We start from the raw sequence: 17,107 nt of genomic DNA on the forward strand, positions 1-17,107 counted from the left end.
CACAATTTTGAAACTCCTCGAAAATGGGCAATTTTGTAGTAAGAGAACTCAAAATTGATCTGAGAACCCTAAAAAATTGCCCTTTTCTAATTTCCCGTAGTTTCGAACGTTTTCAGAAAAATCATTTTTTTTGCCCAAAAAAAAAAAGTACAGTCATTAGATGGCTGAAAAAAATTTGGGCAAAAATAAAAAGTGGTCTAATTTTGTTGAAGACGGGTAATTCATATATGGAGAATTCAGAAAATCTAGGTTTAACCCATCAAAAACTATTAAAAAGTGGCAAAAATGACAATTTATGACAAAAATGCACAATTTTGAAACTCCTCTAAAATGGGCAATTTTGTAGTAAGAGAACTCAAAATTGATCTGAGAACCCTAAAAAATTGCCCTTTTCTAATTTCCCGTAGTTTCGAACGTTTTCAGAAAAATTATTTTTTTTGCCCAAAAAAAAAAAGTACAGTCATTAGATGGCTGAAAAAAATTTGGGCAAAAATAAAAAGTGGTCTAATTTTGTTGAAAACAGGTAACTCATATATGGAGAATTCAGAAAATCTAGGTTTAACCCATCAAAAACTATTAAAAAGTGGCAAAAATGACAATTTATGACAAAAAAGCACAATTTTGAAACTCCTCTAAAATAGGCAATTTTGTAGTTAGAGGACTCAAAATTGATCTGAGAACCCTAAAAAATTGCCCTTTTCTAACTTTCCGTAGTTTCGAACGTTTTCAGAAAAATTATTTTTTTTGCCCAAAAAAAAAAAAGTACAGTCATTAGATGGCTGAAAAAAATTTGGGCAAAAATAAAAAGTGGTCTAATTTTGTTGAAAACAGGTAACTCATATATGGAGAATTCAGAAAATCTAGGTTTAACCCATCAGAAACTATTAAAAAGTGGCAAAAATGACAATTTATGGCAAAAATGCACAATTTTGAAACTCCTCTAAAATAGGCAATTTTGTAGTTAGAGGACTCAAAATTGATCTGAGAACCCTAAAAAATTGCCCTTTTCTAACTTTCCGTAGTTTCGAACGTTTTCAGAAAAATTATTTTTTTTGCCCAAAAAAAAAAAGTACAGTCATTAGATGGCTGAAAAAAATTTGGGCAAAAATAAAAAGTGGTCTAATTTTGTTGAAAACAGGTAACTCATATATGGAGAATTCAGAAAATCTAGGTTTAACCCATCAAAAACTATTAAAAAGTGGCAAAAATGACAATTTATGGCAAAAATGCACAATTTTGAAACTCCTCGAAAATGGGCAATTTTGTAGTAAGAGAACTCAAAATTGATCTGAGAACATTAAAAAATTGCCCTTTTCTAATTTCCCGTAGTTTCGAACGTTTTCAGAAAAATCATTTTTTTTGCCCAAAAAAAAAAGTACAGTCATTAGATGGCTGAAAAAAATTTGGGCAAAAATAAAAAGTGGTCTAATTTTGTTGAAGACGGGTAATTCATATATGGAGAATTCAGAAAATCTAGGTTTAACCCATCAAAAACTATTAAAAAGTGGCAAAAATGACAATTTATGACAAAAATGCACAATTTTGAAACTCCTCTAAAATGGGCAATTTTGTAGTAAGAGAACTCAAAATTGATCTGAGAACACTAAAAAATTGCCCTTTTCTAATTTCCCGTAGTTTCGAACGTTTTCAGAAAAATTATTTTTTTTGCCCAAAAAAAAAAGGACAGTCTGATGGCTGAAAAAAATTTGGGCAAAAATAAAAAGTGGTCTAATTTTGTTGAAAACAGGTAATTCATATATGGAGAATTCAGAAAATCTAGGTTTAACCCATCAAAAACTATTAAAAAGTGGCAAAAATGCACAATTTTGAAACTCCTCTAAAATGGGCAATTTTGTAGTTAGAGGACTCAAAATTGATCTGAGAACACTAAAAAAATTGCCCTTTTCTAATTTCCCGTAGTTTCGAACGTTTTCAGAAAAATTATTTTTTTTGCCCAAAAAAAAAAAGAACAGTCATTAGATGGCTGAAAAAAATTTGGGCAAAAATAAAAAGTGGTCTAAATTTGTTGAAAACGGGTAATTCATGTATGCTGAATTCAGAAAATCTAGGTTCAAACCCACCCTGTACCAATTCTTAGCCTCCCCAAATATTGTAATGTGCTTCTTTTTTCTTTTTTTTTTCTGCAAAAATGCCAAAAATTAATTCTTTCCCAAAAAAAAGAAAGAAAAAAATCAATATCAAATTCATTCACAATTAAAAATTAAGAGATTCATTTCATTTTCTTCATTTCATAAGCTTCAAACTTGTCCACGGCGAGATCAATCATTTGAATACAATGTGTGAGATTCTCCTTACTGATATCACTGTTTCTAATATCATCTCGATATTTGCTCAATGTGCCAGCCATTCGATTGAGCTTTTCCTCTGAAGCCTTGTCGATCGGTGGGAATGACTTCCAGAATTGTCGGCAAATCTCACGAACCGCACTGTGAACATCTCGAACTTTTGCCAAATCCCCAGCACTTTGACACCAATTCTCTGGTGGTGGAACTTCATTATTATCCGTTTCCATAGCTTCTTCCATTTCCCAAGTCTCCATTTCTTGTTGATCCAAAAGCATTTCATTTCGATGAAGAATATCTTCAACTGAACTATTTTGGAAATAATCTGTCACTAGAGCCTTGTATCTTGTCATATCTGGCTTTGAATACTTGGCTTGTGATGCTTTTGCTGATGAACTGATTCGGACTATTTGAACTTCATCTTCAGCTTCTTTTGTGGCGAGATCTTCAGATTCCAGGCGGGTCTCGGTTTCGGCAACCAGTCTCTGAAGAAAATTGTTAACATGAAAAAAACCTAGTTATTTCTAATTGCAAAAAAAAAATTTTTTTTTTTTTTTGCAAAAATTGTAAAGTTTTTTTTTTTGAAAAAAAATGCAAAAAATTAGTTTTTCTCCAAAAATTTGCGCAAAATTTTCTTTTCTGCAAAAATGATTCGAAAAGTCAAAAAATATATAATTTAATTTTTTGATTTTCCAAAAAACCTTATTTTTTTCAAAATTTATTCGAAAAATTGCACAAAATTAAGTTTTTCTCCTAAAATTGCAAAATTTTCAAAAATTGAATTTTTCACAAAAATTTAGTATTCCTTTTCGATTTTCTTATGTCTTTTCGGAAAAAATTTCAAATACTCAATAATTTTTTCATTAATTTTCTCCGCAAAATCCTTGGCGGCTAAAACGAAAAATGTTTTTATGAAGAAAAACAATTGCCACAAACTTCCATTAAGTGGGCGGAGCCTAGTTGGCCACGCCCCTTCAATGGGTGCATTTTTCATTGGAAAAACTTTTTCAAAATTAATATAAAGATTCTGAAAATCTTCAAATTGAAAAATTTGTTATATTTTCAGAAAGAAAAAATGGTGAACTGAACCACGAACATCAAGAACTCCGAATCCCTTTTTTTGATTTGCAGCAGCTGAAGTTGTTGGAGCTGCTTCACCGGAACGCCAAGAAGTCGCAAGAATCTTTTCTGATAGATAATTGCATCGTTTGATTAGTGTAGTTTTTGCTGATTTCTGTTGAGATTCCGATTTCTGGAAACAGTTAAATTAATTTCTAATTTCAAAAAAAAATTAAAGAAAACTGATTTTTTTTTTCGAATTTCACGATTTTCCAGGTTCTTCCAGTTAAAAAAAAAATTATTTTGGAAAAGCTTTTTGAAACAAATTTCAGCTATCAAAAATATTGAAAATTAATGCTTTTTGGTTAAAAAAATTCAAAGAAATTCAAAAATTCAACAAAAAAAATTAGAGTTTTTGGTTTTTTTTTTCAAACCAGGGGTGTGCGGCAAATCTCAAAATTTGCCGTGTTCGGCGAATTCGGCAAATTTAGACACTTTTTGATGTTTTTTGGAGCACCAAAACTACTAAATTCTGAAAAAAAAATTAGGTTTCTGAATAAGCTCCGCGTGCTTAAACATAAAATTAATTCAATTTTGTGCAATTTAAGTTTTGAGGACAAAATCAATCGTTTAGGTCAAAATTGTATTGTCAAATTTTTGATATGTGCGGCAAATTTCGAAATTTGCCGAGCAAATTCGGCAAATTTGCCGCACACCCCTGGTTCAAACCTTTTCCAATGTTAAGGAGCTTGAATTTTCTTTTTAATTTGAAAAAAAAAAAATATTCTCAAAAAGTCGACATTTTCCCAGATTCGGTAAATAGGTAAAATTTCAGATTTTTTTTCACGAAAATTTTCAAATATGACATGTTTATACTTATGGGTTCTTTAAGTAGTGTCGGAAAATTTTTGAAAAAGTGTAGAATAATTCCGTCACAAGTGTCACGGAATTCTGGCTTCCCTCATAAATCGAAATGGCAGAGTTCGCCGAACTAGGGTATTTTGGGTCGGAGACAGGGGTGAGCGGCAATCGGCGATCGGCGATTTTTCGGCGATCGGCGATCGCCGATTGCCGATAAGAAAAATAGAACTCGGCGATCGGCGATCGCCGATCGCCGATGAAATTTTATAGCCCAAGATAGGCCCCTCTGAAGAAGGAAAAAGGTATATTTTCGGACTATTTTTCACTACTTTTCGAATTTTAAGGTATCAAGGAGTGCTTTTCGTTGCCTAATATTCCTGTTTTTATAAAAAATTATTTGAAAGAGCTCTTAAAATTAGGATTTTAAAATTGAAAAAATTAGACGCACACTGATCGGCAATCGGCAATCGGCGATCGCCGATTTTTTTTTTGGCAATTTGTGATCGCCGATCGCCGAAAAAAAAATTCCATCGGCGATCGGCGATCGCCGATCGCCGATTTTTTTGGGCGGCTGCTCAGCCCTGGTCGGAGAGATTTTGTGTAGATTTACGGCGCGTTGCGTGTCGCGTCGCGTCGCGGCTCGTTTTTTGTTGTAAAACTGATGTATTTGCCCGTGTGAGACCCGAAGAACTCGGGGGATGTCCAATTGGGGGGATTACCAACTCGGGGCATTGGCCCCGCCCACAGAACCGTGGCTTGCAATACGCCCATTTCTGCAACTGCCGCACGGTTTTAAAATCATTTTTTCTTGTTGATCCTCGCTCTATTGATAAAAATACAGTTTTAAAACCGTGCGGCAGTTGCAGAAATGGGCGTATTGCAAGCCACGGTTCCCCCGAGTTGGTAATCCCCCAATTGGACATCCCCCGAGTTCTTCGGGTCTCGCCCGTGTGGAGTACACGACACTTTTCCACGCGTTGTCCGGCAGATGATTTTCAATAGAGCGCGAAAATTCAATGAGAAAGGCCAGAACCCCGTGAAGTGTATTACAAATTATTTTCCAACACTACTGGAATAACCTCATTAATTTGAAGCTCTCGGTGAGCTCAATTCAAAAGCTCAAATCATTTTCAAAAATTTGTGCAGCTTCACTGACATGAATAAAATCTCTAAGCCCATTATCATCAATATGCTCCAAATCGAAACGTTTTCTCTGAATCTTTTCCGCAGTCATTTTTGTCATTTCCTCTTCATCATCCCGAACACATTCCGCAAATGGATCTTTTGGATTCGGAAGAACTTCACGTTCACGATGAAAATAATGAGATTGGAAGAACTTTTTCCAGAAATTTTCCTCGGACATTTCGTGTGGTACCAATTCCAGATTCTTCTTTTGAACTGAAATTCTGATTTATTAATTTAATATTTTTAATTTGTCCTTTCAAAATTAAAAACTACAGGATTTTGGACAATAGTACAAAAAAATCGTTAAAACGTTTTAAAACTCCGTTTTTTTTTAAATTTCAAAAATGCAAAGTTTTTGGAATATTACTAAAGGCTCGAGTTTTAAAAAAATTGGAATTTTGCAAAAATCTCAAAATTGTTTGCATTATGGGAACACAAAATTCAGAGAATGCGTATTGCGCAACATATTTGACGCGCAAATTAGCTTGTAGCGAAAACTACAGTAACTTTTTTAATGATTACTGTAGCGCTTGGGTCGATTTACGGACTCGAGTTTCGAAATGAGGTTCATTTTGAATAGTGACAGCGATATTCCATTTTCCTTCGTTTCTTCGTATCATTTTCTCAGTTTTTGCTTAAATTTGATATTCCATAAATAAATTATTTAAATTCATTTCGAAAATCGAGACCGTAAATCGACACAAGCGCTACAGTATTCATTTAATGGATTACTGTAGTTTTCGCTACGGGATATTTTGCGCGTCAAATATTCGCATTGAATTGTGAATTTCAGAATTTCTTTGCATTTTTTTTTATTCTCGCGGTTTTGCCAATACTGACCAGCTGGATACGTCGAGTAAATCGCCTGAATAATTTCGGGATTCAAATTTAGACGAACACCATTTGTACCCTCTTGTTGCACGATATTTGCGAGAAATGCACCGTTAATTCCAATTTTATCCTCCGAAACACCCTCTTTTTGATAGTAATCACTCCAAAAATCGTCTGGAGTGATGAGTTTTGTGGCGACAAGATTTTGATAAAGTTTCTCCAGATTTCGATCTTCTTGAAGAATTTTTTGTTTTGCTTGAAGCTCCACTTGCTTTGATTGGCTCTCCACGGATTTTGCCAGCTGAAAATTTGAAAAATTCCGTACACTTGTGCGGTATTTTAATAAGGTTGATTTATGCCACCAACAACCACCAAACAACAACCAACACCAACTCTTAGCCTCACCCAAACTCTTAGTCTCAACCAAACTCTTAGTCTCAACCAAACTCTTAGCCTCAACCAAACTCTTCAGCCTCAACCAAACTCTTAGCCTCAACCAAACTCTTCAGCCTCAACCAAACTCTTAGCCTCAACCAAACTCTTAGCCTCAACCAAACTCTTAGCCTCAACCAAACTCTTCAGCCTCACCCAAATTCTCAGCCTCACCCAAATTCTCAGCCTCAACCAAACTCTTAGTCTCAACCAAACTCTTCAGCCTTACCCAAATTCTCAGCCTCACCCAAATTCTCAGCCTCAACCAAACTCTTAGCCTCAACCAAACTCTTCAGCCTCAACCAAACTCTTAGCCTCAACCAAACTCTTAGCCTCAACCAAACTCTTAGCCTCAACCAAACTCTTCAGCCTCAACCAAACTCTTAGCCTCAACCAAACTCTTAGTCTCAACCAAACTCTTAGTCTCAACCAAACTCTTAGCCTCAACCAAACTCTTCAGCCTCAACCAAACTCTTAGCCTCAACCAAACTCTTCAGCCTCAACCAAACTCTTAGCCTCAACCAAACTCTTAGCCTCAACCAAACTCTTAGCCTCAACCAAACTCTTCAGCCTCACCCAAATTCTCAGCCTCACCCAAATTCTCAGCCTCAACCAAACTCTTAGTCTCAACCAAACTCTTCAGCCTCACCCAAATTCTCAGCCTCAACCAAACTCTTAGCCTCAACCAAACTCTTCAGCCTCAACCAAACTCTTAGCCTCAACCAAACTCTTAGCCTCAACCAAACTCTTAGCCTCAACCAAACTCTTCAGCCTCAACCAAACTCTTAGCCTCAACCAAACTCTTAGCCTCAACCAAACTCTTAGCCTCAACCAAACTCTTCAGCCTCAACCAAACTCTTAGCCTCAACCAAACTCTTAGCCTCAACCAAACTCTTCAGCCTCACCCAAATTCTCAGCCTCACCCAAATTCTCAGCCTCAACCAAACTCTTAGTCTCAACCAAACTCTTCAGCCTTACCCAAAATCTCAGCCTCAACCAAACTCTTTAGCCTCAACCAAATTCTCAGCCTCAGCCAAACTCTTCAGCCTCACCCTAACTCTTAGCCTCAACCAAATTCTTCAGTCTCAACCAAATTCTCAGCCTCACCCAAATTCTCAGCCTCAACCAAACTCTTCAGCCTCAACCAAACTCTTAGCCTCAACCAAACTCTTAGCCTCAACCAAATTCTCAGCCTCACCTAAACTCTTCAGCCTCAACCAAACTCTTCAGCCTCACCCAAAATCTCAGCCTCAAAAATAAGGTTTCGTAAATGTACATAGAGCCCAAAGCCTTAATGGCCTAGTTTTCTACTTTTTTCTCTTCCATTTAATCACCTCATTAACACGATGCCTATGCTTAACAAGTGCCGATTGAAGTGCCTCTTTCACTGCGTCTCGTTCTTTAACCAGATCTTCTTTTGACGCACTCGGATTCAGGAATACAAATGTCGCCTGATCTTCATTTTTCAAAATTAGTTGCAGTTGTACTTTCGACTTGTGCGGCGGTGAGACACGTTGACCTGAAAATATTTAAAATTAATTTTTAAAATCTGAAAAAAAAGTCCTGATTGGTTCAAAGTGGGCGTGGTTAAACGATGATTGGCTGGAAGTTTTCAATTTGAAATTTACAACAAAAACTTTCTGAGTGTTTTTGAGAATATGTTTTATTACAGTACAAAATATTCACCATTAATGCGAATAAATTTGCAAGTGAACACCTCGGGACTCGCATTATCCCTCCATTCGATAAAATCTGTGAAAAGAGCCAGCCGACCGATTGGAGATTTTCCGTCACCAGCTTTTCGATATTTCACATGGTCAACCCGGAGCAACGCTTCCGACTCGTCTGACATCTGAAAATATGTATTTTTTAAATTTTGGTTTATCGATTAATGCTGGAGATGCTGGAGATCGTGGCGAGACCCCACACAAAATGAGTTTATGTTTTTAAACTTAAGGCACAAATTTAAATAAGATTGTAAATTTGCGGAAAATGTTTCAATATTTAAAGCAATTAATCTGTTCCGTTTAAGATACAGAAGCTTTTTTTAACGGAAATTTTTTTTTAACTTCGGAAATAAATCGCAAAATATTCCACAAACTAATTTCGAATATATTTCAAATTTAGTCAAATTTTCAAAACTGGCGATTTTCGAAATTTTTTCTAAAAGTTCTCCGAAAATTCCGGGTTTTCAAAAATCCGAAAATTCGGAAACAGTTTCAACATACTTCTTTTTATAAAAATTCCCAAAAATTTCGAAAACTAACGAAATTTTGGTGTTTTTATCCGGAAACAATTGTGCACAATTGTGACTAAAAATTTAAGTAGGAAAACGATAATTATTAATTAATTCGCAAGGAATTAGTTAATTTTATAACCAAAATTAAATTAAAAATCCAGTATAAGTAAGCGAAAAATTCAGTTTTCATATTTTTGGAAGGTATTTTTTATCGATTTTTTTTCCGAAACATAAAAAAAGAAAACAAATGCGTAATTTCAATTTACAGTTCAAAAATAGAAATTAAATCAAATATTCAGTGGTTAAAAACCATTAGTTTTCGAAAAATCTATAATTTCAATAATGGCAGCAAAATTCAAAGATTCATTTAATTACAACACAAAGAACCCTGCATTTTCTTTCAAAAAACAGAAAAAAAATAGTACAAGAGATCAATTATTGGAAATTTCTTCGTCCACCAGGTGGTGGTGTACCGGATCCTCCTCGTTCAGCGGTATTCCGAACCCGTTCAGTTCCTCGTTCTGTGGCAGCCGGGCTCGCAGGTCTCTCCAGTTTTTCGGCAAGTTGTGGGTAAAGTGGAGCAATGTTTCCGTGCGTTTCTCGGCCAACGAATTCTCGACGAATTTTCGATTCTTTTACTTCAAGCATGTCACACATATTCGAGAATATGTCCACTTTGATCTCTGGAAATTGTGTTTTTTGTGCAATTTTTTAAAAATTCAGCTTGTTTTTTCAATTATATTGTATTCTGCATTTACCGAAAAAAAAATTATTGAACATTAGAGCTGTATATATAAGTTGTTTTTTTTTTAGTTCGAATGTTTGTAATTCAGCTGAAAAAAGTGGTAAACTCAGAAAATCGCTCAAATTTCACTTTTTTAGTGATCAGAAAATCATAAATTAAGAATTTTTAATTAAAAAATAATCAGGAAATTGCAGAAAATCCAAAGGAAGCACATTCTGCAATTTCCAGATGACTTTACGTAAATGTTCAGAATTTTAAAGTTTTTGTTCATTTTTTTCAGACTTTACAGCCTAATTTTCTCATTTGTCAGTAGATTTTTGCGGAATTTTAGCGATATTTCCAGTAGAACTCCCACAACTTTTTCCAACCTTTTGCCATAACAATCGGCTTCTCCTCGACTTCAGGCTTCTTCTTTTTGAATCCCTGACCATATAATTCTTCATATTTTCGTTCATCTCGTGCATCCACATAACCAAATAGTTTCTTCAATGCCGGACTTTTAAGGATTTCCTCGTCTTCATCATCACTGGAATCTTCATCTTCATCGGTTTTTGAAGCGGTGTCCGATTTTCCAAAAAATGAGAATTTCACGAACATTCTGGAAGAATTGGAAATTTTTTTTGACAACTAATTTAAAGATGTGTTTTTAATTTAAAAAAAAACGAAAACATAAAATATATCGTGATTATTCAATTTCTAAAAAATAAATACTATTTTATTTCAAATTTAAAAATTTTCAGAATTTCGAAAAACAAAAAAAATTCTAAGATTCAATTTTTCATTTTCCAGAAAATTGAAATATTTTGAATCTAAAAATGAGAAAAAGTACAAGAACACTCATTTACTCATTTTTTGATTTTTTTTTTGAGTTTTGAAAATTAGAAAATGTTTCGATTTTTCTCGATTTACTAAAAAAAATATTTTAATTTTTTTTTCTGAAATTCACAAAAAATTGCGCTACGTCATAATTTTGTTTAAAACAAGACTTTTTTAGAAAAAAAAAAGGAAAATTCGTTATTTTATTTTTTATCAACTTTTAAAGGATTCCTTTTTGAAAATCTGCTCACTTATCAACAGCTTCATCATCATCCAAATCAACTTCCAACAGTTTATCAACATTCAATGTAGTCATATAGGTCTTATAAATCTCCTTATGTTTTTCAGAGAAAGTAACATATTTCATGATATGTTTAGCCAACTCCACAAATGTCACTCTCAATTGTTCATCTGGATCCTTCAAATTCCGAACTGAGCTGATTTTGATGTCAGATTCCGGTGAAATCACGTATTGTCGTTCATTTTTCATTTGATAAAGTGTTACAATGCATTGTTTACACTTATCCACGTCATTTTCTGATAATGTAGTTTTTGTGATTAAACTGATTAATGGCTCGAGTTTTGGTGTAACTTTCTCATTGAAAATAAATGTATCCGCTGCGAAACATGGAATATTTTTGGAAATTCGTTGAAATCTTTTCTTCAAATCTGAATTCTTCAATCCTGTCCATTTCTCCGTCTCTTTTTCTGTCAAATTATCGTCCATGCGGTTTTTGGCGACAAAACGGAGCTCGAGCTGCTTATAAGTGTGCCGAAGTTGGTTCATATTAATCGGATCCTCCGGAGCATGAAGCACACGTGGACGCTTCAGTTTTCCAGCGATTCGGTCGGCTTCTGCAAATGTTTGGGTTTTGAATTTTTTTTTCTCAAATTTAAACAAAATAGTGACCGAGTTTTCTGTCTTCTGCGAAAATATAAAAATTATTTCAGAAAAATTTTTGGTTGAGGCTAAGAATTTTTTGTTGAGGCTGAGGATTTTTGGTTGAGGCTCGGGATTTTGAGTGAGGCTAGGGATTTTTGGTTGAGGCTCAGGATTTTTGGTTGAGGCTAAGTATTTTTGGTTGAGGCTAAGTATTTTTGGTTGAGGCTAAGTATTTTTGGTTGAGGCTAAGGATTTTTGGTTGAGGCTAAGGATTTTTGGTGAGGCTTTCAAGATTTTTGGTTGAGGTTCTCTGGATTTTTTGGTTGAGGCTCAGTATTTTTGGGTGAGGCTATCAGGATAAAGAGGCTCAGGATTTTTCGGTGAGATTTTTCGACGGCAAAATAATTGTATAAATTACAAACTTTTCTGCATGAAATCAATTTCCTGAATAAAAATTCTTCCACGATTCGCAATAAGCAAATGTGAGACAAGTTTTTCATGCATATTCATTCCGAGTTCTGTAGTTTTCTCCGAATCAAGCATCACACATCGACCATCACGAACGAATTGGGTAAGGCAGGCTGACGGGCGGGAATATGCTTGAGCCGTAGTACACGGGACAGCTGCTCCGTGGTATGGGAACTGTAAAAAATTGAGATTTTCAAAGATTATAATTGGTTTTTTTTTGTTGAAAGTGGCAGAGTTATGGAATATTCTCGTTCTTCTAGGCAAAAAAAACCGAAAATCTTCTATTTTCAAGTTCTTCTCGGAACTTTTTCTTTTTTTTCCTTACCAATGACCATTTTGTCTTGGGAGCTGTGGTCCAGGTGAGCCGCATTGTATCGTAAGTTACACCCTTGTCCGAGTCGCCTTTTTTGCTCACCGTCTGAAAATTATAAAAAAATTTATTCTCAGGCTTGAAAATGGAAGAATATGCATCCGCCACATTGTTTTTTATTTAAAAAATTTTAAAAATCCGGAGAAGAACACTTTGATAAGCTTTCCGCATTTCCCAAAGTAATTTTTTCCGAAAAACGGAGTTAAAACAATTACTTTGAAAGGATGCAATAATTACCGTACTAGCGGGTACGGTATCTACAATACAAAATTTGTTTTCTGAAAAAGTTATTAAGAAGTCCTAAACCCTCTTCATTTTCTCACATCGATAAGGTTATTCTCCTTGAGCATCGCATGAACTTTTCCCGAATGAAACAGCTCAACATCATAATTCGAAGATCCTCGATTGTCTTCTTTCATTGGGATCTTGGTTACTGTAGTTGATCCTAGATCGAATGCATCAACAAGCAATGAATGAATCGCGTCACACATATCCGCGGCTTTTCGTGAGATTACCCAAATTTTGAGCAGTGGAAGATCCGGATGAGCTTGAAGGGAATGAGTTTTTACTGTACATTCGTCTCCAGTGGCATAGTAATTCACGATGAATAAGCGAAGAGAAGTAATTGGGCAGAATCTGGAAAGATAAATTAAATTTTATTGAAGTTTATGGTAAGAATCTATTCAAATTGCTTGGTAAAATTGATCCCTCGGGATTTTTGGCTGAGGCTCTCTAGATTTTTGGCTGAGGCTCTCTAGATTTTTGGTTGAGGCTCTCAGGATTTTTGGTTGAGGCTCTCTTGATTTTTGATTGAGGCTCACTGGATTTTTGATTGAGGCTCTCTGGATTTTTGGGTGAGGCTCAGAATTTTCGGTTGAGGCTCTCTTGATTTTTGGTTGAGGCTCTCTGGATTTTTGATTGAGGCTCTCTGGATTTTTGGGTGAGGCTCTCAGGATTTTTGGTTGAGGCTCTCTGGATTTTTGGTTGAGGCTCTCTGGATTTTTGGTTGAGGCTCTCTGGATTTTTCTGCGAGACTGAATAGTATGAGTGAGGCCCCGGATTTTTGTTTACAAAATGTCTTAAAACTGGGTTCTTTTTTGTGATTTTTGGCGAAAAAACCGATTTTATAATCAAAATATTACGTTTTATTTGAAGGAGCGTCGGCGATTTTGTTGCGTGACACAACTAACTCGACAATCTCCGTCTGTAATTGTTCCATTTCCTCTTGAGTATTCAACCGGGTGTACATAATCAAATTTCCGGCGTTTTGAACAGTTGGAAGTGGTGGAAGACCTCTGAGTTCTCGTGTCACGCGTATTACTTCCGAGTTTTGAGCTGTACGTTTGTCTGGAAATTTTCAGAATAAGGTAGATTTCTAACGGAAAATGCGGGTTTTCAGTGATTTTTCAAGATTTTTTTAAATCATTTTTCGATAGTTTTTCTACGTAAAAAAGGCTTGAAAACCATAGATTTCGTGTAAAACTAGTGTAAAACCTTTTTTTTAAAGATTTCCAGATGATCATAATTACGATTTTGGATAAAATAATTAATGTTTCAAAAGGAAATACTCACTTGCACTATATCGTACATCATAATTATAATTTCTCTGTTCAGGCGACTGCACAGCCAACGCTTCAATGGCCATAGTCAATCCACCAATTGGTGTAATATCAGTATTAGCCTCACTCGGGCGGCTCACAGTCTCAATGAGTTCTCCGAGCTCTTCTCGAGTCAAAAATCCGTCCGTCCACTGCGTATCCAACATCTTTCCCATGAAGTCCGCCAGGGCAAATCGAAGCTGTAGAGTGCCACGTGGATAGACGTCACTCAGAATTCTGTGCATTTCGAAGATTCCCTCAAGGCACCACGTCCAAATGGTTTTTTCGAATTGAAGTTTCTTCTGTTTTGGGCCTTCTCGAATTGTGACATCGAACGTTTCGTTACAGTTTTCCACGAATTTCGCGCTCCGATCCAGCAGAAAAACGGTTTTCATATCCCGTTGTTCCATCTTAATAATTTTATTTTTAAGAAATTTAGAATCGATTTTTTTTGAAGAATAAACAACGCTTTTCCCGAGAAAAATTAAATTCTGTCAGGGGTTCTTGTATCATCGAAATTTAAATTTGGAAAAGAAGAATAAATTTTTAATATTTCTCTCAGAAACAAAGAAAACTGGTAGCCGAAATGATGAATAAACAGTTGATTTCGAAATATTTCAATTATTTGCAATAATTCAAGAAAAAAAATTCAAAATCTACAGTACTCCAAACTTAAAGGCGCATGAAAGATATCGGAGTGCCGCTGTGCCTCGGAAATTTCCATTTTCTCTTGCCTTTCAACTAAAAAACGTGACAAAAGGTATAAAAATTAAGAATAAACTATAAAAAAAGCATCATTGAATAATAATTTAAAAAAAAATTTTTTAAATAAATAAGTAGGACGGCAAATTGTGGGAAATCATTGGGATATACTTACACAAAAACATATAAATACAAAAAAAACGTGGAATTCAGAAAGAATTACTTGGCAGTGACCTTCGTCTGTGCCTTGATGAGCATCGTTTGAGCAAGAAGACTCTGATGGCGGTAGTAGTTGACTCGAACCGGGTCGATCGATTGAAGATCCTTGTAGAGCTGGAAATTTCGGGAATTTGAGGCGTTTAGAGCGCAAATTCATTTAAAGCGAAAATGTGCACTTTTAATTAAAAAAAAGGAAATTTTTAGTTAAAAATTCTCCAATGTTATCCCATTTCTCATGAACTTTCTAGACTTACAAACCTTTTTAGCGCGCCCAGCGCTTTCTTCCGCAGACTTTTGGTTTTCAATATTTTCGAGCATCATATCGGCGATAAATGCAAGAAGGAATGGTGACCGTTTCTCTTCAGGAGTTGTCTCATACAAATCCTCCACAAAACTGACAACATCACTGTTCGAGGTTACTCCATTTGTGATGAGAAGCCCTGCGAGGTAGTTCCAGGCACTTTCGTTGTTCGGAATATTCTCAATGAACTTCTTGGCGAGGCTAGAAAAATTGAGAGGTTTTGTGTTCAAGTTTAATGGAAGATGTGCAACAACTATTTAGCCTCAAACAAACTCTTAGCCTCAACCAAACTCTTACAAGGAAAGGAAGTCAATCTATCTATGCTCCAGTGCATTTTTTCGCTGACTTCTATATCAAGTAAATGGCCTCAAAAGGGGTTCTGAGAGATTAGAAATTGTTTTTGGGGGTTTTTAGGGTCTAACAAACAATGTGGGAGCTTTTTGGAAATTTTTATTTTTTTGAAAAAAATCTGAAATTTTTTCGATCCATTGGACACCAAATTTTTGGTCAAAAATTTTTTTTTTTGAAAAAATTCCAAAACTATTTTTTTGTATCCGGGCATGCAAAAAGCTACATATTTCTTCGAATTGAGCCTTTTTACAATTTTTTACAATTTTTTACAAAGGGCCCGATTGCAGTTTTTAAAAGTTGAAGAAAAAAATTATTTCCACTGAAAGAATCGAACACGAGACCTTTATTTTATTATTCCAAGCGTTTACCATTCGGCCATCAACCGTTGTTTTTTATTGTTTTCCATGTTTGTAACCATTTCATAATGATTGAAAATCATTTTTTGTATAAGTAAAATGAATAAGTACGAAATAGTATTGAAAACTAGGAGGGCGCAGAGAAAAATTTTCAGATGGCGATTTCAGGGGTTCAGAGTTGAGTTCCGCCGCTGAAATTTTTGTGGTGATCTAGTCTAAACATAAGCTTTCAAATGACATACGTCTCAATTTAAAGTCCGATACTAGATTGACTTCCTTTCCTTGTTAGCCTCAACCAAACTCTTCAGCCTCAACCAAATTCTTAGCCTCAACCAAACGCTTAGCCTCAACCAAATTCTTAGCCTCAACCAAACTCTTAGCCTCAACCAAACTCTTAGCCTCACCCAAACTCTTCAGCCTCAACCAAAAATTTTTACTTTCAAAGTTATCTTCATGTTTGATTAATCAAATATTTGGACAGTTTTCAATTTTTAGGTAGTTTTCATCACTAAAAATCAGAAATTGAGAAGAATATTCTGGAATTTTCGGAGATTTTTAGTTTCTGAATCGCTTTCTACATCAGATAGATGTTTCTCCACTAAAAACGCTAATCGTGAACAAAAAATTGATCGCTGTTATATTTCCTTACTTGATCTCAATGTCAAGCTGGCTCGCATCCTCCGTCTTATCGTAGAGAGTCATCAGAAAATAGCGATAATTATACGCCGAATTGTTGCGATTATCGAGAAGAAGCATGTGAAGAGCAAATGTGAGCTCTTTCTCCAGTGGAACCTTGAAAGTCCGTACAACCCATTGACGGTGCTGCCACGCGTGATAGTTTTTGTTCTCGTCGCGGATGACTTCCGAGCAAAAATGAAGCTCATCGTTCACCGCACTTTCTCCAATCGTTTCGACGATGAAGCGACGGTGATGCCAGACTTGATAGTTTTTCGGTGATTCTTGAATAATATCGCTGAGATACCGCATCTCCTTCTTCAAATCCCATCCCAACTCGGTGAGACACACGCGGCGATACTGCCAAACTGTGTAATTCGCTGGATTAAGTCTAATGCAATCCTCGAGAAGTGCCATCACTCGATCCGACTTCTCGTTTTTTATTAGAATTGCACGGAAGTAGGCGAAAGCATCGGTGACTGCAAAATTAAAATTTGAATAATTATTAATTTGATCTCAAAATTTCTTACAGTCTTCCGTAACAGCGATCTTAACAGCAACTTCTTCCTCCTTACTCGGGTAGATCGGCGTAATATCCTTCCAATCTACGTTATCTTTGTAGAGAGTTGAAGATGGAATATCGCTGTCCGACATTTTCTCCGCCTGCAAGCTTATTTTTCGTTAATATTGGATTTTGAAGGGGAAAACATTAA

At 35.5% G+C, this 17,107-nt stretch overlaps 3 protein-coding genes across 6 annotated transcripts; all 3 read right to left on the reverse strand.

Moving 5' to 3' along the window:
- Positions 1–2,188: 2,188 nt before the first annotated feature.
- gtf-2H1 (BSD domain-containing protein) lies at positions 2,189–8,523 on the reverse strand (the record flags this gene model as incomplete). Of its 2 annotated transcripts, NM_067479.6 has the most annotated exons (6): positions 2,189–2,788; positions 3,400–3,555; positions 5,380–5,621; positions 6,249–6,540; positions 8,006–8,190; positions 8,358–8,523. In NM_067479.6, 6 exons carry the CDS (start codon positions 8,521–8,523, stop codon positions 2,231–2,233), a joined length of 1,599 nt encoding a protein of 532 aa, NP_499880.3. The 2 variants fall into 2 exon arrangements, with proteins under 2 accessions (NP_499880.3, NP_001368352.1); NM_001379998.1 differs by lacking the exons at positions 3,400–3,555; positions 5,380–5,621; positions 6,249–6,540; positions 8,006–8,190; positions 8,358–8,523 and having other exon boundaries at positions 2,231–2,656.
- Positions 8,524–9,222: 699 nt separating this feature from the next.
- On the reverse strand, positions 9,223–14,200 carry ints-13 (Protein asunder; the record flags this gene model as incomplete). Of its 3 annotated transcripts, NM_067480.5 has the most annotated exons (8): positions 9,223–9,593; positions 10,024–10,253; positions 10,723–11,326; positions 11,777–11,996; positions 12,148–12,240; positions 12,516–12,828; positions 13,335–13,539; positions 13,765–14,200. In NM_067480.5, the coding sequence occupies 8 exons, from the start codon at positions 14,198–14,200 to the stop codon at positions 9,346–9,348; spliced, it is 2,349 nt and encodes a 782-aa protein (NP_499881.1). The 3 variants fall into 3 exon arrangements, with proteins under 3 accessions (NP_499881.1, NP_001368353.1, NP_001368354.1); NM_001379999.1 differs by lacking the exons at positions 13,335–13,539; positions 13,765–14,200 and having other exon boundaries at positions 9,346–9,593; positions 12,516–12,683; NM_001380000.1 differs by lacking the exons at positions 11,777–11,996; positions 12,148–12,240; positions 12,516–12,828; positions 13,335–13,539; positions 13,765–14,200 and having other exon boundaries at positions 9,346–9,593; positions 10,723–11,258.
- Positions 14,201–14,340: 140 nt separating this feature from the next.
- Positions 14,341–17,057, reverse strand: fnta-1 (Protein farnesyltransferase/geranylgeranyltransferase type-1 subunit alpha). Its single transcript, NM_001392242.1, has 4 exons — positions 16,925–17,057; positions 16,369–16,873; positions 14,970–15,213; positions 14,341–14,825 (listed from the first exon to the last, which is right to left on the reverse strand). Exons 1-4 carry the CDS (start codon positions 17,046–17,048, stop codon positions 14,712–14,714), a joined length of 987 nt encoding a protein of 328 aa, NP_001380029.1. The 5' UTR covers positions 17,049–17,057; the 3' UTR covers positions 14,341–14,711.
- Between the last annotated feature and the right edge of the window lie 50 nt (positions 17,058–17,107).

This window comes from Caenorhabditis elegans, chromosome IV, assembly GCF_000002985.6.
Source record: "Caenorhabditis elegans chromosome IV".
Taxonomy (NCBI): domain Eukaryota; kingdom Metazoa; phylum Nematoda; class Chromadorea; order Rhabditida; family Rhabditidae; genus Caenorhabditis; species Caenorhabditis elegans.

Excerpts from the sequence above, each read along its gene's own strand:
- fnta-1 (NM_001392242.1), bottom strand. The coding sequence starts at position 17,048 with ATGTCGGACAGCGATATTCCATCTTCAACTCTCTACAAAGATAACGTA. Across the intron at positions 15,214-16,368 it reads CAGCTTGACATTGAGATCAA|CCTCGCCAAGAAGTTCATTG; the intron begins GTAAGGAAATAT and ends CAATTTTTCTAG. Across the intron at positions 14,826-14,969 it reads GCGCTGGGCGCGCTAAAAAG|CTCTACAAGGATCTTCAATC; the intron begins GTTTGTAAGTCT and ends CGAAATTTCCAG.